The sequence below is a fragment of the Lycorma delicatula genome, chromosome 1 (assembly GCF_047948215.1).
Source record: "Lycorma delicatula isolate Av1 chromosome 1, ASM4794821v1, whole genome shotgun sequence".
Lineage (NCBI taxonomy): Eukaryota > Metazoa > Arthropoda > Insecta > Hemiptera > Fulgoridae > Lycorma > Lycorma delicatula.
The window spans coordinates 29,996,044-30,017,339 of NC_134455.1; the positions used below are offsets into that span (position 1 = coordinate 29,996,044).

Below are 21,296 nucleotides of genomic sequence, written 5' to 3' on the forward strand. Positions count from 1 at the left end.
GGTTACCCATATCATCGGCAGTGCAGTCGTCGTTTCGCCGAAAGCTGATATTAACAACAATCTCCATTACTTTTACTAACTAACCGTGGCTCGATGCCAACACGCCTACCTCCGGCCAATCAACTATCCAGGCGGTTCCTACTATACCACCCGGGATCTACTATACCCTTTGAGCCGTCCTCCTCAAGGCAAGGAAACAGAGGAAGCCAGCCACAATATTCCATTCTCTCTAATTCTTCTGTTGACTCGTAGATCAAAGAAGGATTTTACTCTCTCGAACTCCCTAACAATTCTGGTACATTCAGCCTCGTACCTGGGACAAACACAAAGGACATGGTCCACAATATCATCGATTTTACAGTCCAGGCACAAGCTCGAATCGATCAAGCCAAACCTAGTCAAATTATTCCTAAATGCGCCATGTCCCGAAAGGAATTGAGTTGTGTACCGATTGGGGCAGACCCACCTAATTGCTCGGAACTCCCTACATTTGGAAATATACTATGCGTGTATCGACCAGTAGAAGAATCGTTCCAACTAGCTTGCCAAGAGTCAAAACCTTGGTCTTCAATTTCTCGCATACGCCCTGATGTTAGAAGGCCACCATTCTTGGAAATATACCGCTTGCTTCGTTCCGCAGCTAAAATGTCAATGGGTTTTATGCTGGCGATCACAGTGACTGCCTCTCGCGAGACAGTTCTGTAGCCACCGACAACAGCTAACAATAGAAGACGCTGGAATCGCAAAAGAATGTCCCTATAACATTGAAATTGTAAACGATGAGGCCAATCGGGCGCAGCGTACAACATTTTGGTCTCACAAACACCTTTATAAAGAATACGCAATATGCTTTGTAAGAGTACGACAACTCAACCCCCAATCGGGATAAATGACTCTACGGAAGCCGAAGAAGGAATCGATGGCCTTCTTCGCTACAAACTGGAGGTGCTCTTTGAATTGAAGCTTCTCATCAAGGATAATACCCAGATACTTCTGAACGGTAACATACCTAATCGGAAGGCCGTCCATCACAATTCGCGGATGACGGGTTGCGGCTAGATGACCCATCAAGAACATCATAGTGATTTTCTTTGCACTGTAAACCATCTTATGCGGAAGACTCCACAACCTTAATACCTTACATGCCTGTGTCGCTCTGAGCTCTATCTCAGCACCCGAATTGCCCTCGACAGCAGCAGCTCATCGTCGGCATAAACCACGATGCGACAGCCACTGGGCATTCGCAATCGCATGAGAGAATTGAACTGAACAACCCAGATGAGTGGACCAGGAACACTGCCGTGCAGACAACCTTTAGACAGGGTCTTTCCTACTACCAAACTGCCGTCACGAAGGACGGCAGTTTTGTCGCTGAAATAACTCAAGAGTGTCCTAATCTCATTTAGCGTGCACCTACGCTGCTGCAGTTGAAACAAGGCAGAAGGCTACCACAAGTTATTGAACGCCCGGGTATGTCCAAGAAGACACCGAGTACATATTTGCACTCGCTGGACAAAGCCAAATCCATGACCCTAAGAAGCGCGTCCTCTGTGCCCTTGCCGGGGCGGAAACCATACTGGTCGTCCATCAGCAGATAGTTAGAAGTTAACCTACTGTTAATGAGGAGGTACAAGACCTTCTTGAAAACCTTACTTACTACAGATAAGAGCGTCAGAGGAGGTAAGAAGAACTTACAGTGGGATCCTTGTCGTCACCTTTGAAGAGCAATTTCAACATACTACGATTTCAACACGCTGGGAAGTGCCTAGTAAAAAGCAACCTATTGAAAACTCTAGTCAGAAGACCAAGAATCACAGGCAATGTGCGTAAAAGTAGCTCCACTGAGATACCATCATATCCGGGAGCTTTATTTTTAGCCAGGCTACAAATTACTTCAGAAATTACTTCCGCCTCAGTAATTTCTGAAGACAAATTCTCAGAGCGGAAACCTACAACTTCCCTGCGGACACGTCGATGATACGAGGTCTCACCAACCTTGGTATCATCTGGAAGCAGATCCTCCATTAAATGAATCACACGATCTTTATCTATAACAACACCATCCTGGGTCGAGAGAGCTGATAGAAGAATGTCTTTGCCGCTTGTGATCAAGAACTCTATAGTCAACACCCCAAGGGTCTTTATTTCCCTGCTCTTGCACAAAAGAGCGTCAGGAATCACGTTTAGAAGACCTAACCTTATGAAAATACTCGGTCCTCTTCCAGCGATAATCCGCAATCAAGACTGCACGCGGATCAGGATCACCTGCACGTTGTGCGGCTCTCCTGAGCCGGCCTACGACCGCTTCATCGCGGTCAATTCCCGAGTCCAGCTACTCTCTTCCGACCCGTGCTTCTGAGAATGGAATACTCTGCGGCTTCAACCACCGCAGAAGAAAGGTTTTCTGCCAGTTTGTCTAACAGAACCTCGTCCAGACTTCGAGCAAAACCTTCAAGCCTGGCCGTAAGATATTTGAAAACTTTTGCCAATCCGCATGCCTTTACAGGAAGCGCCTATGCTGAACAGCAACATCATCCCTAAAGATATCGCGCAGCCCACCTACCCAATCAAAAATTATTAGCCGGTGATCGCTCTCGCAATCATCGACTATTGACCAATTAAGAATCCTATCGGGGATATCCTTAGCAATGGTAACATCAATATTGGTACCATGAAAGGCCCTCCGCAAACCGACTCCACCGACGAAGGTAGTCAATTCGCCGGCTACATTGAAAACATCACATTGATGCTGCCCGATGAAACCTTCGATCAATTCGCCGTTATCAACCTTGATCCCACTGTGCCAAAGAAGCGATTCGGCATTCGCATCAACTCCTATAAAAATAGGATACGCCGCTATTAACCTAACAATTCTATCCCATCTTTCCAAGTACTGTTCAGTGGGATCCCTGTACTGAAAGTACGAACTAACTACAACCAGGTCCAAACCATCCACGGCAAGCTTAACAACGACGTGATGCGTGTCAGAAGTCTGCCGTAAGAAAACACTATCTATAGACTTCCTGCACATTACGGCGGATTTGCTGTCACCAACGAAAAACTTATTCCAACTTATAAAAACCTGGCAGATCACCCCCAACCTCATACGGGTGTTGCAGAAGAAGCACATCGAGGCTCCGTTTCTCAACAACCTCTTTTATTTCGACTTGGACTGCAGAGGCTCACTGGGCATTAAGTTGATCGAACCTAATTATCAAGAGCGTTGAAATACATCTCAACAGCTCTTAAGTAGCAACCACACTCCTTAACCGAGTGCCTATGACATTTGCGCAACCTTTCACAGTTAACGCAAGACGGAGGCTCCTTCTTAAGCGGACAGTTGCCACGCTTGTGACCTTCCTCGCCACAATGCTCGCAGATCGACGCATATCTTAAACTTAAAACTTAATCAAGTAGTCCAGGTCGCTTCTGCCCTACTCAAACCAGTGGGGCAGAACCATCAGGTCTGTCCTTCGCTTTCCTGAAAGCCTCGACTGTTGACTTAGGTTTAACCCGGATGGACGTCCCTGTGTCTATATCGGAAATCTCGTCTTCAGAAGTCAAAGGCACAGGCTCCGGCTTCCTCTTCCGCCCAGACCTTTTCACTACCGTAAGTTCTTCCATCGCCGGAGATTCCTTAACCTGACTAGCCATGAACTAACTAAATCTCACTTTCTTCCTCCTACCACTGAAATGGGCAAGTCTGACGACTGCCTGCAGCGAGCACGGGCAGCTGGAGACCTAAAATATTCTCTTGTCTCTCTTTATACCTTTTAGCCGCTTTTGGATCAGTTATAAAACAACTTCGGATTACGGCCCTCGTTTTGAAAAGAACCCGAGTAGGACTAGCAGGGAATATTCTCTTACTCGTTACAGGAGCTTACGACCAAAGACGTTGCCACCTTTTCGCCGCGGTGAGGCGGGTACACGTTCACAGAAATCTGTGCCTTCTACACCGCAAATGAGGAGATGATGAGTCTGTGTATGATGCTAAACAACAACCGCAGTATGCAATTAACACGCCTTGAAACTATCGGTTACACACGCTACCGACAGTCAAAAACACTAAGAGCAAACCAAAAGACCACAAAACTCTCTGGAAACGCATCCAAGGGATCAGAGAATCAGCTTCGAAACAACCTCAATTTTGACTACTGTCAGACCCGTGCGACCGACGAAATCTTCACCTTCAACAACCCCAGCGGTCGTTACTTACGTGAGCGCCATAAAAGTTGAGGGTAACGATAAAATCCACTACCTGCTGATCAACGGAAAACTCTACGAGGTATTCAAGAAACAGTCGTGGATTTTAAACATAGCAAAGGGCAGTAAATAGGACACCAAGGACTACTAGACCTACTACTACTACTACTAGACCGTTTTGGAGATCACTGATCGGTTGAAGTTTCTCTCCCTTAGCGCGTTCAAGAGAGTGGACTCGATGTATCAGAGACCAAACGGAGAGAGGTGATAATCGAAGATCAAAAGTTGTACATGTATAACCTTCACACGCAACAGCTGATCGGAGGCTATCCTAGAAACGTATCTTCACACTTCAACATCGCTCAACCTTGTAAGATCAACGGGATCGTAAATACGTATACTGGAAAAACGTATCTCATCTATAACGAAGACTTTGTGGCGGAAATAGATGAATATTCTTTCATCGTGGTCGGAACAGATCTTGTTTCTAATCTGTTTCCTGGATTACCCGCAGACATAGATGGAGTGGTCCGTTTCAACAACGGGCTGCTTTATCTTTTCAGGAATGGAAACTACTACGAGTATAATGAATTCTTCCGAAAAGTGATCAGATTCGGAAAGAAGGAACACGAGCTTTTCCGTTTACTGTGTTACAGCAACACCATCCTAAAACAGTTCATTGATTTCATCACCAAGTTTCACGTTTTTCCTAAGGAGGGGGTAAAGTGATTTTATTATAAATTGGATGGACTGCATCGTTTTTGTTTACTCGATTTTTACAATAATGATGATGGAACAAAACTCGGAATTTGCCAAGCTGTTGAAAAAGCTTAAACTCGCTGCAAGTAATTTCAGTGAAAATTCGTTAGTACTATTGATGAGAAGCGACGGTATCGATCATACCAAGCACTGTCGACCGATCGACCATCCCGATAGTTCAGATATCAAGGAGAAATACACTCGTGAAATAATATAAAATTAATTTTAAAGATGAGAATTGCATTATGCATGAATAGGTTATATACATTAATTGTAATTGATGGTGGTGTTGTTGCGGCACTTGCTAGCGATACACTATGAAAGCATCTCGATCACTTTCTTCTATTTAAAGTATCAGCGGTTTAACGTTAACAAATATTCATTTTATCAATAAATATTATTTTTATAAAACTGACTTTATTTTCTTTTTCCTTAAGAAGATGGATGTGAGAGATGAAAAACACTACTTGAAGCATTTTTACCATTTTTATTCATTTTATATTATATACATTTACAATAATTACACTTGTATTACAATATATGCACTTTATATTATTATCGTTCTAATAGAAAAAAACAATTAAAATTTATTAAACTTATTTTCATATAAAATATCTAATTCCTGTTTTAAACTAACAACTTTCCTCCTTGTATGAAAATGATTAGATTTCCGTTTAAATTGGAATCGATCTTGAATACGGCTAAAAAATTGTATGTTTGGATCTTTTAATTTTTCATACACGATTTCACAAGATATTTTAATTTTAATTTATTTATTGTATTAGATAAATTTAAATATTGAACACGGGTAGCATAATATTTGTAATCATCGTTCGGTTCACGTTTATCTAAAATTACAAGACTATTGGTTTTTCTTTCGACAACTGCACATGGTAGCGTCATAGTTTTAAATTTGTTTACTTAACGTTTAACTGTCCCTTTGTAATATATGATTTAAATTTTGATGTACAAGTCGATTGTTTTCTTTTTCAAATTTTAATTTTTCTTCTTCATCTTGTTTTTTTACTCGTCATTTTTCTGCAATATTTTCATGCTCTTGTATTTTTAATTGTGGCTGAGCATTATTATTTTGATATTTCATAAACTCTTTGATGAAATAATCTTTTATAATTTTATTGCATCTAATATAAAAACTTGGAAATATCCAAGAAGATGTTGCTAGTATTAAATCGTCACACAGGTTCCTCTTCAATTACCACCGATAAATTTAAACATTATTCCACCGGATCGGATCCGAGCGGGTGAGAAATACTGTAATAACTCTTGAGATTGCTGGTTTCGATATTAATTTTTTAATTCTTTCCCTCCATCTTGACATAATCTTGTGGCATTAAAAAAACACGTATTCGTATCGATAATTAGCTTAAAATCACCGAAAATACCATACGAATAGCTATCTTTAATTTGTCCATAACACACATCGATTATACTCATTGTTATTAATCTAAAATGTACAAAAACTTTTAGCATCAATAAAATGTTAATTTTATATATAGATAATTTTCTATATAAACGTGTCGAAAATCCATGAACTTTGTAATCGAGCAAACGGTATAAATAAATATAAAAACTAGAGAATTATAGCTTAATACGATGTATAAAACTAAAAGATAAATCTGGCTGGATATGTGTTAACTGCTTGATGCTACTCAACAGAATGATAAATTTAATGAATACGTAGTATCTGAAAATAATCCCTTCCACTTTCAATACTTACATAAAATATGCGTCTTTTGATTGAGCTATTTCTTGAAACAAACTTTCCAATTCACCAGCGTATATGACTCAAGAGTTTTTTTGGTCGTTCTAACAACAGTTCAATACCATTCTTTCGTTCACATAATCTTAGTATCTTGACTTAATCTCTGATAAATTCACAAACACAATTGTATACGCAAAGATTATTACTACACTCAAACGGATGATAATTAGTAATGTGAGAAATGAAGTCTTCATCCAGAAAGGCGATGAAAGATTTGTAGCTGAAATGCGAACCCGCACGTTTCACGTTGATTACAATATTAGTGAACGGAGTCTGTTCCATACTTACCGAGTTGCAGTTTTTTAAATTTCTTGTTAAAAATGCTAATTCTCTGTGTTGATGGAATGTTTCTTTAGCTTCTTATATTTTAATCTGGAGCTTTTTAATTTTTTGTTTAAAAGACTTTTGTAGATTGTACAAACAAACCAGAGCTTATACACTTCAAGTACTTGTTCAATATCTTGCGTGCTTGAGCGGAAGAGTAATATCAAAATAAATGTCCCTGGTATCTCATCAAACTTCAGGATTATTTCACTTGAAAAAGTAGTAGTTAAAACCGCTGAAAATTCTTCTTTTCTTAATGACCACTTTGTATGAAAGGAGAAGTAGTCATAAGCATTCTTTAGAACTGCAACTTGACTACTGGCTAATATAAGTAAAAAAAGAGGGTTGCGATGCTTTCAACTGCCCGGTTTCAACCATGCATTTATTTTTATACACAGAATACAAGTCTCTTTAACCCATCGGGTTGATTTGGTGATGAACTCATCATCGTAAATCAACTGATTTCAAAGTTTAGAGTTCTAAGGTTCAAATCCTAGTAAAGGCATTCACTTTTATACGGATTTGAATACTTGATCGTGGATACCAGTGATCTTTGGTGGTTGGGTTTCAATTAACCACACATCTCAGAAATGGTCGACCTGAGACTGAACAAGATTACTCTTCATTTACATTCATACATTTCATCCTCTTTTAATACCTTACTGTGGTCCCGGAGGTTAAACAGAAAAACAGTCATTCTTCATTTTTTGATCGGAGTAATTTTTATGGTACTGGCTTATATTAATTTTTATATTTAAAAAGCTTTTGTTTTAATTCGTATTAAACTACCTATCTGTTCATTTATTTTATACAAGAAAATATACAGTTTTATATTAAGATAAATATACAGAAAAATATCTATTTACTAATATGCATAATCACACGTTTATTTACTTCTAATATATAATTAAATATTTATATTATAGCTTCCTCAAGAACAATTTAATATCAATATACAAAATAATTGTTTATTAGTGTTAAACGTAATCTCTATTCGTTCTTTTTAATATTATTATTTTTGCATGTATTACCACGCTAGGGCGCAGGGTAGCCTGTAGGTTTTTTAGGGTCTTCCTGATGATAGAAAGGCGGGGTGGATTTGCAAAGGAATAGTACTGCGATAGTTAGTACTACAGCACACAAACTGGTAATGTACGAGCAAATCCGTCGAGAATTTCGCGGCACTTACACACAACAGTTATCGACGTCATCAGGCACCAGATAACTTTCAAACCGGAAAACAAGACCGATCGAAAATAATAATTGTTTGAACTTTTTGGATACAAAAGTAATAATTAATTAAATAGTAAAATAGATAACAAAATAAAATTAGAAATACATCGTAAAGAAACATTAAATAACGCAATAATGAGTTACCATTCATTTCATCCATGGTCCCAAAAGATGGCTGTTTTTAATTAATTTTTATATAGAGCCATAAAATACCTCAAACGTGATAAAACTTCCTTAAAGAAAGAAATAGAAATTAAAAATATTGCTGTTGCTAACGGTTATAATGTCAGTACTATAAACAAATTATACAATAAAATTAATATAAATAACAATACAAAATTATTACCTGATATAAAGGATAAAATATACGTAAAAAAATTAATGTACACCTTTTTCAAAAAATTGAAAACAAATGCCTTAACACCTGCATATGCTACTAATAACAAAATAATTAATACATTTATTAATAATAATTTTAATAAAATATCATATAATAATGATTCCAAATTTGATAAACAGGAAGTATACAGTTTCGTTTGTGATGATTGCGACTTGGTATATGTGGGTATATGACCAATCGCAAATTTTCCACACCTGCTAAAGAGCATATAAATAGCATTAAAAATAATAAACCAAAAATAATAATAATCTAACTTTGCCAAACATATAATAGAATATTGTCATACATACAGTCATAATAATTTCATGAAAATAATCTTAGATATTTCTTATAAATATTATAATACTTCTATTTTGAAAAAATATCATATATACTGCAATAATAAAAAATTACTTAATGAACAAACATTTTTTGAAGACGATATATTATTTAAAAACGTACTAAATATAAATATAAAGAAGTAATAATATAATATAATAATTATATCTTTGATAACATGGTTCCTTTTGATTTCATTTTAATCCACCAGAGTATATGTATATTCCTTCAGTATACTAGCAGGACCGAACAGTCATGATTGTTTTAAAATTTTAACTATGATTTTTAAACTTTTGACTTGAATCATTAACTTTAGCTCCTGATGATGGCTTCCAAGTAAGCCGAAAGATCTAGGAACGTGCTAAGGTGGATTACATTATTTGTTAATTTATATATTTAACATATCAGCGGTATCATGTTTGAGAAATTAGAGCATATATCTGTTATACACGTCTTAACGTTTATTCATGTGTAATATATATATATATATATATATATATATATATATATAGATGTTATACATGAATATATTCCTGTACGAATGTAACAGTAAAATTATCCTGTGTTAATAAAGAAAAGATTATATTTGGCTTAATCGATCGGTTTGGATTTAAACGATATTTAAGTTCATATCCGTTCAGATGTTGGTAGCGGAATAGTAGCGTCTAGGTCTTCTATCAAGAAGCCACGGCTTTAAATCCGGTCAAGTACGGTATTTACCATAAATAAAAATCTTCATTTCATATTCACATGCAGAAGATTTGAGCTTATGCGGTGAATTATTCATTAACCAAAACAAAAATAAAGAATTTGAAGTTTTAAACTCTGATTCAAATCTCGAACGGAAATGTTATGTTTATTGAAATAATTTACCAGTACTTTTACAATCAAATACATATTGCAGGTTTTATATCTTCAATAAATATTTTTTTCTTTATATGGTATGACATTTCTGCCGTTTTTATTCCTTGTTGCATCAATAATTCTTTCATTCTTTTAAATTTAAAATTTAGAACTAGATATTCACCTATCGTTCTAGCCACAGCCGCTTTATTTGACGGACTATTACTGAAAAATTTCTTTCGTGCAATTCATTTATTTAAACAATACTTGTGTTGATCACCCATTATGAAGTTTTTATAACTCAACTAAAACACATCTGATTGCTTATAAGATAAACTGACAAATAACATAAAACTTTAGTCCATTTCGATTCACGAACCACTTTTTTTGAAGCTGCTTTCACGGCATTTTTCCCAGTACATTTTCTAAACTGCCATAAATACAAAAATATAAGTAAACTATACAATTATTTTAATAAAAATTAATTGTATTTTAATTAAATTAACTAGGACTATGATACCGGTGCACTATGTCGAATAGTAGCTGCAGTATTCAACTTTGGTTAGAACTAATCAGTTTTATTTTACGTTGTTTTATTTAAATATCAATTTAGAACTACATAGTAGTTTCACTGAATATGTTAATTACAATACAACGATAAAAATGAGGTTGATTATTCGTAATTTCTCTTTATCACGTTTCCCCTTCCAACACTTTCTTTGCAGTCAGATAACCTTGCCATTCGTGTTGGGACAACCGAGTTGTATGTTATGTCAGATTCTTAAAAGTTGACCAGTCACAACTACTGTGTTATTCGTTGATTTAATTTCTTCTTTTTTTTTTTAAATACGATACTCATGAAAGGTAAAAAAATACTGTGTGTCGGTTTAGTATGTGTAGATGTGGTGCAAGTCTGTCCTGCTTTTCCTTTAGAGGATACTGATCAAAGGTAATTTCTTTAAATTATGTATCTATATAAGATTTAAAAAAATTAAATAGTCATACTATTTTAATTGTTATTTTCTTTAACGTCATCCAATATTGACAGAGTAGAAATGAGTTTTTTAACTTCCATACATTAAAATTATGTACATACTGAATAAATTCGATGTAAATATACCTTAAAGATAATTTAGTTGGTAAAAAAGCTTTATACTGAATTCAGATTAATAGGAAAACCTGGAAGTCCGTACCCTACCCCTCCAAAGAGCCTAATTTTTAATTTGTGTGCGAGTCGTGATTGAAGTAAATCAAATTTTTTGTAAAATAATAATAATACCCCACAGGGGAAAAGAAAGCAGTGCAGAATATTCGCCTACAAAAACTGAAAACAGCCTATGGGAAAACCCACATCTACAACAAAAAATGCTTGTCTGTTACACACAAGAATCAGGCACTACAACAGTATTCAAGCCTGAAGCTTTGTGCGCCAGCGAAACCCTCACACTCCACAGAAAGCGGACTTATAATACATCTTGAAAGAAGAACGCAAAAGCTACTCTTTCTCGACCCAGAAAAAGCAGAAGACGACTACAGATTGAAATCGCTGAAAACAACCGAAAAATTATCCAATCTTGCAGCCGACATCCGAAGTAGATTACAATTTTACGGACATATCCACAGACTCCCAGCAACAAGGTTCACCCAGAAAATTCTGATCTACATAGAACGAATGAAAACCGTCCCTTGGATCCAACAAGTCAAAAAAGATCTAGAAAAAGCTCAGAAAAATTGACAGAAAATTTTACAGACGTTTAGAAAGACATTTTACAGACATTTAGAAATAGGAAGCACAGTCAGATAATGAAGTCCCGAAGAGACCAGGTACCAAGTGGACAGAAGAAAGAATGACAATACATGGAGAAAAAATGAGAGCCGCATGGAAACGCAAAAAATTGAATCATAATAGCTTTGCGAGACCCAACAGGATCCAGTTGCATATAATAATAATAATAATTAAACTATAAAATAGAGAAGGAAATTATTTATTTACTAGTTTTTTCTACCTAATTTTTTTAAATTATCCAGCGGGAAGAAGAGTTACATTTTTTAACTACATTGTATTTTTTCCAGCAACAATTAAACAAAAAAAAAATTGTTAAATGAAAAATATAAAAATAGCTTTAAAACTCATAAACAGAGTCCATAAAAAAAGAATTGATTCCGTAAAAATAAATCTTTTAATTATATTTCAAATAAATTTGTTAGAAGATATTTAGATTTTTAGGTAATTTACTGAAAATAAAAACTAAACAAATAAAGTCCTTGCTTTTTTAGCCAAATGTTGTGTTAAAAATAGTTTTTTGTCAGTTTGATGGAAGTAAATATTATATTTGTTTAGAAATATAATTTTTTTTTTTTTAAACAGCACATTCGTAAAATTAAACAGAAAATTCTACATACTTCTTAGTAGCTAAAATTAACAAAGTCCACTTTTACAATGAGAAAAGTCGTTCTGACTTTTCAAATAGGTCCCATGATCTGACGTATATAACGGGAGAATATTAAATAAGCACAATAAACATTTAACAATGATGTCTAGCTTACAGACTAATAAAAATGCTTCGGAGCAAACGATTGTTTGGTCTCTTTTAAAAACAAATGCATTTTATCAACTCACGAAAATCTATCATGAAACAAGATGCCCAAAAATGTTACACTTTTTAATAAACAGATATACTATTTTTATTACTTATTCTCTTTCGGGTAAACACAATTTACAACCAATTTACAATTATGAACTCCTTTCTTTTGGATGAAAAGGAATTAGTTTTTAGTTTGTGAAAAATGTAAAGCCTGACCGGGGGATTAGAACACAGATTCTTCGGAATGAAAGGCAAAGACGGTACCACTCCATCACGGAGATAGGCAATACTATTAATGAAAATACTATTAAAATAATATTTTGCTACATTTTGCAAGACGATATTTCAAAAGTGTACCTCACCGTAAAGCTGTAGGGTTAAGGAGTACGTGGATGTACAAAGGTGCTTCAAGTTGCGCGCATTGCGCCGAGGAAGGTCACAAGCGCGACGATTGTCCGCAGAAAGCCGAGAATTGCGCAGAAAGGCTGCGTAAAGAGTGCAATCATTCGGTCAACAGTAAAGTCTATGGCTTTTACTTACGTGCGGTGGAATTTACTTCAATTCTTTGGATAGTTAGTATCCTTCTTTGAAGCTTGATGTTTGTACGTAGTGTTAGGTGAATTTGTGTTGTGAGTCTCGGGGTTGTTTTTCGCAACGCCCATCTCATAGCTGGATGATCTACCAGGTCATGCGGGTTTTGAGTTTTCTGTCTCATACTGTGGTCCATTTCGTTCTTCGGTGCGGAGGGCTTTTGGTTTTAGGTTTATGCGACGGCAAATCGCTTCTTTGGCAACAGTTAGGTGATGACTGTGGGCACTTCTTGCAAGTCGTTGACCCTGGTTGCAGGGTCGCCTTCGCATCGGACTAGAATGGATCTTTGTTAGTAGCTGCGGTAGTCTCAGCCTTTGACTGAGTGCGTTGGTTTAATAGTTATGAGACCTGGCAGAGTTTTTAATCTCCTTACGGTTTCTACCGCTGCGACTTCACTGCGAATTTTGATTAGTTTACTCGTTACATTTTACTTGTTACAGTCTACATTATGTGTCTATCGTTGCACTACTGGCAATTGTTGAGATTACTTATTTACTTGTATACATGTGTACATATGTGTTTATTTTTATTTATTTGATTGCTTACTTTTATTGATAATTTATTTGTTTATTATTCAATTTTGTGAACTGCAAAGTGGATACAGATACATTCTTGTACTTAAGAACTTTAACAACTTTTCTTATTAACTTTAGTTATTTTATTGTTTATCCTTAAGAATTGATTTAATTATTATGGAAGTTCATTAAGAAAACTGTACCATGTGATTATGATTACTTAAGTAAAATTTACTCATGATTACACTATGGGAACTGATTGTAAAAAACCAGCTGTGGAACAAAAACAATTTTCATATATTAACAGAGTATTAAAATTGTAATGGGAACTAAAATGGAAACTACCCCTGTTGTTTTTTTTAATTTTGTAATTTTGTTTTTTTTTTAAATTGTAATGGGAACTACCCCTGTTTTTTTTAAATTTTTATAAAATAAATTATCAAGTTCATTCTCATCACCAAAGATGTAGAACTATTATATTATTATTCTTTTAAAATATGAAGATATTTCATGTTTTTTATTTGAGTATTTTGTGTTTATTTCTTCTACATTATTATAAACTTAGTTTAGTATTTTAAACTTTATTTCTATTACATTTAATTACTTTCATTTTGTTCTTGTTTATTTTCATGTGGTAGTTCTTGTGTAGGACTTCATCCATGCCAGTCATTTTTTCTTCTAAATCTTTTTTACTCTCGCTTAGAATTACTGTATAATCAGCACATTGTAGCATCGTTATCTTTTCACCTTGCACTGTTACTCCGGATCTAAACTGTTCTTTAACATCATATGAGAATGATGGTCTTTATTTACTTCCTCATCACAAAGATTTTTGTTACAAGTGGTATTCATTTAATTCTTTATAGTTCATTTTTTTCCTTCCATGGTTTTTAATAATCTTGTTTATTAATAATTATTTTATGAGGTTCATTCAAGATAAAATTTCAGGCAGTAACTTGAGAGAAGAGATTTTTAAGAGTCAATTGTTTAATTTTGATTATGAGATTGCTAATCATTAATAACTGTATGTAAATGTAAAAATGGAAATTCAATCTTACCAACAATTCGTCCTCATTCTCTTCTCAAGCACTTTCAGTTATTAACCTTCATTTTTCAAGTTGAGATCATTAGAATTAAAATACTTTATACTTTATTTTTTATTTATTTATACATAAACAATATACCAAATGTCCCATGATTAAAAAACTTAACATTAATAACTGATTATGAAAGTCCTTTACAATGACCTTTAAAATTCAATTAATTTTCCTGTAATTTCTTTAGTTAAAATTTTAGATTAGAGAGCACATAGCTTTTTTCATGCAGACCTACACCTAGATATGTGAAATTTCTTTTTATTTTCAAACATTTGGTTGGTTTGATGCAGCTCTCTGAGATTCCCTATCTAGTGCTAGTATTTTCATTTCGGTATACTTCCTACAACCTACATCCCTAACAACTTGTTTTACATATTCCAAACATTGCCTGTCTGCACAATTTTTCCCCTCTACCTGTCCATCCAATATCAAATTGACTATTCCAGGATGCCTTAAGATGGGGTCACAAGTCTGTCTCGTCTTTTAACTACATTTTTCAAACTTTTTCTTTCTTCATTAATTTGCCACAATACCTCTTCACTTGTCACTTTATCCACCAATCTGATTTTTAACATTCTCCTATAGCACCACATATCAAAAACTTCTAATCTTTTCTAATCAGGTATTCCGATCATCCAAGTTTAACTTCCATATAAAGCTATGCTCCAAACATATACTTTCAAAAATATTTTCCAGATATTTAAATTAATTTTTGTTGTAAGCAAATTATATTTCAGACTGAAAGCTCGTTTCGCCTATGTTATTCATCATTTTATATCGCTCCTGCTTCATCTATCTTTATTAATTCTACTTCAAAAATAACAGAATTCTTTTACCTTCGTAATATTTTCTCATCCTTTATGTATATCCAGTGGTCAACTACTTTATTTCTCTCATTTTGATCTTGTTTATTTTCATGCGGCAGTTCTTGCGTAGGACTTCATCCATGTCATTCATTTTCTCTTCTAAATTTCTTTTACTCTCAGCTAGAATTACTGTATAATCAGCACATCGTAGCATGTTTATATTTCACCCTGCACTGTTACTCTGGATCTAAATGTTCTTTAACATCATTAACAGCTAGATTGTTCTAAGTAAAGATTAAAAAGTAATTGCGATATGGAACATCCTTATCTGACTCCCTTTTTTATTACTGCTTCTTTCTTACACTCTTCGATTATTACTGTTGCAGTTTAGTTCCTGTAAATGTTAGCAATTGTTCCTCCACCTCTATACTTTAAATGTTTTAAAATGCTGAACATTTTATTACAGTCTATGTTATCAAATGCCTTTTTTAGGTCTATAAATGCCTGTATGTTGGTTTGTTTTTCTTTAATCTTCCTTCCACTATTAATGTGAGTGCTGAAATTGCTTCCCTTGTCTCTATAATTTTCCTGAAGCCAAATCTGTCTTCTTCTAATACTTCTTCCACCCTCCTTTGAATTCTTTTGTACAGAAGAATTCAGTTAAAATTTTTGATGTATGAGTAAAGGTAATTGCTCTGTATTATTTTCATTTATCTGTTCCGGCTTTGTTTGGTATCATAACAATAACACACTTTTTGAAGTCCAACAGAACTTTCCCTTTTTGTAAATATTATAAACAAGTTTATATAATTTATCTATTACTTCCTCACCTGCATTACGCAGTAGTTCTGCAGGTATCCCGTCTATTCCAGGAGCCTTTGTGAGATTCAAATCAAATGCTCTATTAAATTCAGATCTCAGTACTGTATATGCCTTTTCATCCTCTTCTTCCTCTAAAACACTAGTTTCCAATTCATTTCCTCTGTACAACTCTTCAATATACTCCACTCACCTATTGACCGTTTTTTTTGTTTTATAAATCGATGTGCAATCTTTATTTAACACATTATTACATTTTAATTTATGCACCATATAAGTTTCCTTAACTTTCGTGTGTTCCACTTTTGAACACTTTTCTTTAATCAACTCTTTTTTTACCAATTTGTACTTTCTGTTTATAGTATTTCTTAACTGTCGATAGGTCCTTTTACCTTCTTCATCACTAGCATTCTTATACTTTCAATACTCATCCATCAGCTGCAATATATCCTCTGATATTCAAGGTTTTCTACCAGTTCTCTTTGTTTTACCTAAGTTCACTTCTGCTGATTTAAGAATTTCCTTTTCAACATACTCCCATTCTTCTTCTATGTTTTCTGCCTTATCTTTTTTACTTAGACTTCTTGATTCCACCACTTGATCAGATTCCACTAATTCATCTGACACCTTTTCTTCAGGTTTTTAAACCCAAATCTACATTTCATTATCAATAACTTATGGTCACTATCAATGTTTGCTACTGGATATACTTTGCAGTCAACGAGTTGATTTCTAAATCTTTGCTTAACCATGATATAATTTAACTGGTACCTTGCAGTATTGCCTGGCTTTTTTCATATGTATATTCTTCTACTATGATTTTTAAACTGGGTGTTGGCAATTACTAAATTTTACTTCATGCAAAACTCAATAAGTCGGTCCCCTCTTTCATTTCTTTTGCCCAGCTCAAATTCACCCACAATATTTCCTTCCTTGCCTTTTCCAATCTCCAGCTATTATTAGATTTTCATTCCCTTTTATGTGTTTAATTGCTTTGTCAATTTCTTTGAGACACTCTAGCTCATCATCATCATCATCATCATGGGCACTTGCAGGCATGAAGGTATATAGACATTAACAATCATTGTCAACATAGTGTTTTGATTTTAAGTTTTAATTTTATCCTGATTACAATGATTCTATCGCTAAGTTTTTTGAAATAGTCTACTCATCCCTATCTTCATTACAAAACCTACACCTGCCTGCCCTTTATTTGACACTGAATTAATTATTCTAAAATCACCTGACCAAAAGTCGTTTTCCTCTTCCCACTGAACCCTGCTAATTCCTATTACATCTATACTTAACCTACCCTTTTCCCTCTTTAAATTTTTTCTAACCTACCAACTCGTAACATTTGATGCTCCGACTCATAGAATGTTTTTTCTTTTAATTTTCTGGTGACCATTTCTTAGTGGTCCACACCCGGAGATCCAAATGGGGGCATAGTTTACCTTCGGAATTACTTACCAAGGAAGGCGCCTCCATCTTTATTACATAAAAATGAAGAGAACTACATTTTTTTAGAAAAAAAAACAAAAGTAGTTTTCCATTATTTTCAGCTGTGCAGCAGTCAGATGATCAAGTGATGTTGATATGGCCGTTTAAGTCCTCCTGACTTATGCCCTTAACAACTATTGTAAGAGCTGCTGCCCTCTTTCAGGAATCTTTCCTAAGTCTGGCTCTCAACAGATACCTCTCTAATATGGTTGCACCTTCGGTCCAGCTTCTCTGTGTCACTGAGCACTCAAGCCCTCACCATTGGTAAGGTCTCTTGATTCATAGAGAGGGTAACTTAATATTTGACTACTGAGTTACAGTTGCTGTTATATAAACACCTCAAAAATTAACCATAAATGAAATTAGATTGAACGTGTAACAATTTATAATTATGCTACACTATTTTTTAATTATCTAATGATAATGCGAAGAATTAAAATTAGTTAACTATTAAAATAATGAAGTAGTCATAGTAATTCACATATGACACACACTGCTTTTCAGAGTATGCTCAATTAACGAGTAGACGCTACACACAATCATCAAATTTTAACTCACCACTGTGACTCATTGGATAAGCTCATTTGAAAAATACACCAATGTAAAATCAATGTAACCATAGGTTATGTCTACCATAAATTGAGTATGACTGACGAACGACTCAACCAATCTTCATTAAATTTTCACATGCTCAACTTCAGTTACAATACTACTGCATATCTAAAGTTCAATAAAATTGATCTAGTGATTTTGGAAATTTCCATTTCTTAAAGGAAATTAGATTTTAATTGAATGGTATTTTCTTACTCCTCATACCTCAAAACATAAAGAAAATTCATTTTCACCCCTCACTTACTATTTGGGGTTGAAAATGGATACCATACTTTTCTTCAAAAAGTTGAAAAAACCCTTCAGAATAACATAAGCTTCTTTTCCATTATATCACTTGTATACATTTACATTGTATACAATTAATTATTAGTAGTAATTGTATTTTATTTTTGGAGTATTTGTAATATATTTTATAAATAGACCCCAAGTTCAAGACTTGAAAAAAATTCATAAAAATAATTACTTGATATATATTACTTTCTGTTTAAAAATAATTAACTTCATATAATTTTGAGACTATATTTTATAATCTTTACTGAGTAATAAATAACAGTAAATTAGTATCTTTATTATATCATATTATATATATTATTAGCATATTTTCTGTACAAAAAATCTGTTGTGGTCATCATGTGACTTCCTTGTATGCCTATTAAATTACATGTGCACATTTTTTGCTGCACTTCATTTAAACTTATTTCATTTGAAAGTGGGATACGATCCTCCAATTCTTTAATAAAGTAGACAGTTACACAATTGCTAAAATATTAGGATAGAGTAAAAGTTTCTTTATTACTCGTATTATTAAATCAGTATTATTCGTGTTTCGTGAGTTGCTGTTTAGCAAAAGTTTCAGATTTCTTGTGTGTCGTATAAATAAAAGTTAATAATAATTAAGCAATTCTGTTTAGTGAACTTCTGTATACTGGATATAAATATTAATTTCAACCTAACGTGTAAAATATTGAGTTTTTATTATTTGATAATTGGGTGAATAATAAAAAATGAAAACGAAACAAGTACAGTAAAAATAAAGATAACATGAAGAAATATATCTCAAAAAACAACAAGAAGATGAATATGAAGGGGAAGAAAGTATTAAGACCAAGGAAAGAATAAAAATATTAAGAGGATGATGAATATAAAGAGAGAGAAAATTTTAAAACTAGAAAACATGTACACAAATTGAGATCAAAAGAATTATATCAAACCGAAGAGCGATTAAATGATTGACAACAAAAAGCAAATAAATGAAATGATGATCAACTCCGACTTGTGGAGAATATTGTCTGACAATATCAGAGAAGTAATAAACTAAAACATAAGAATTTTTTGCAATTTATTAAACGCTGGGCATGTATGCCTCAGTGTATATGTTGTTTTTGTGAGGGTCTATTTATCAGTCACTCTATAGTTAACTTAAATATAGATAAAATTAAACAGAAATTCCAGAATAATTAAATAAAATTAAACTAGAAAATTAAAAAATAATACAATTCTAAATTATAATTTTCAATTAATATTAAATAATCACATGTTTTACCAACTCTATTACATGTACACATATGCAATAATGCCTATTAAATTACATACACCCATTTTAAAAAGTGCATAAAATTTTATTTCACTAATAACTTCTGATATTTGTCATTTTTATTTTATTGTTTTTATATTTTTATTGTTTTTTTTGTCTTCAGTCATTTGACTGGTTTGATGCAGCTCTCCAATATTCCCTATCTAGTGCTAGTCGTTTCATTTCAGTATACCCTCTACATCCTACATCCCTAACAATTTGTTTTACATATTGTTATTATTGAATTATTATTTATTGTATTATTTTTTAAATCACAAGTTAATAATTATTAATAAATCAATATATTTAAATTAAAAAAAAGAAAGGTTAAAAAAAGAGATGAAGTCTGATTCAAACCGATGTGCCTTCCCTTTAAGATCAAAATATTTCATTAATTAAAATTTTAATTTTAATTTTAATTTTGATTGCAATCAAAAAGGAAGGTGCACAACTAGATGTTATTACAGTGCTAAATCCAAAATTTCAGCATTCTATGGCTAATCGTTTTTGAATTATGCAAGATACATATGCACATATGTACTTCCACATACTTTTTTACTTCCTTTACTTCGTACAAGGCAGTAAAAAAAAGCTAAAAAAAAAAGAAAATAGGTGATGATGAAATCTGAAGACAGAAATATATATGATCACAATACTTCCTTTACTTCATGCAAGGAAGTAAAAATGACACACTCCACAAAAAGAATTCTTGAAATCATAATCATTTGTAGGTGAGAGAAATGTTTGTATCTGCTGTTATTTATTTTTTAATATTATGTAAAATATTTACTTTTTAGGTGCATTGAACAACACTGGCAAAGAGGTGGGAATGCTTCAAATAACTGCACTGTTTTGTCTCGCCTAGATGCAGAGTGTGAATTTTTTGGTACAATTAGTGGTGGCCTTTTTTGTGGGTAAGTAGATTCAAAAAGCCCTGTTTCATATTTCTGTTCTGGCCTTTTTTTCTATTGATTTCTGGTTAAAAATAGTGCTAGTGCAATAATATGCAAATTAATCTAAACACAGATGTTATTTAATGAAATACTGTATATAACACTGAATTTCTTTTTAGAATGTGACATATCAGTTGGACTTATCTGCTGTGACTTAAATGGAGAATTAGCTGCAAGTGGAGAATTTACACAGTGTCTAATAGTGTCAGCTGTTAGACACTAACTTCTTGTAGCTGGTCAGAAAGCTCGTCACCTAGCTAAAAAGCAACCTTTACACTAGCAATGTGCACAAAAACAGGCTCTTGTGGGCCATAACACATTCTAACCAGACCAAAGAAGACTGGAAAATGTTGTTTTACAATGAGGCAAAACCACTTTGAGG

General features: G+C 33.7%; 1 protein-coding gene across 2 annotated transcripts in view; it reads left to right on the top strand.

Annotated features, from left to right (window-relative positions):
• Nucleotides 1–10,597: 10,597 nt before the first annotated feature.
• The window catches only part of LOC142334315 (ketohexokinase-like), a 37,234-nt gene continuing 26,535 nt past the window's right edge, over nucleotides 10,598–21,296 (top strand). The window contains exons 1-2 of one of the 2 annotated variants that reach the window (XM_075382259.1): nucleotides 10,598–10,812; nucleotides 20,759–20,875. In XM_075382259.1, coding sequence (XP_075238374.1) covers nucleotides 10,721–10,812; nucleotides 20,759–20,875 — 209 coding nt within the window. In that variant the 5' untranslated portion in view covers nucleotides 10,598–10,720. The remainder of the gene's footprint in view (nucleotides 10,813–20,758; nucleotides 20,876–21,296) is intronic. The other variant, XM_075382267.1, reaches the window with a different exon arrangement.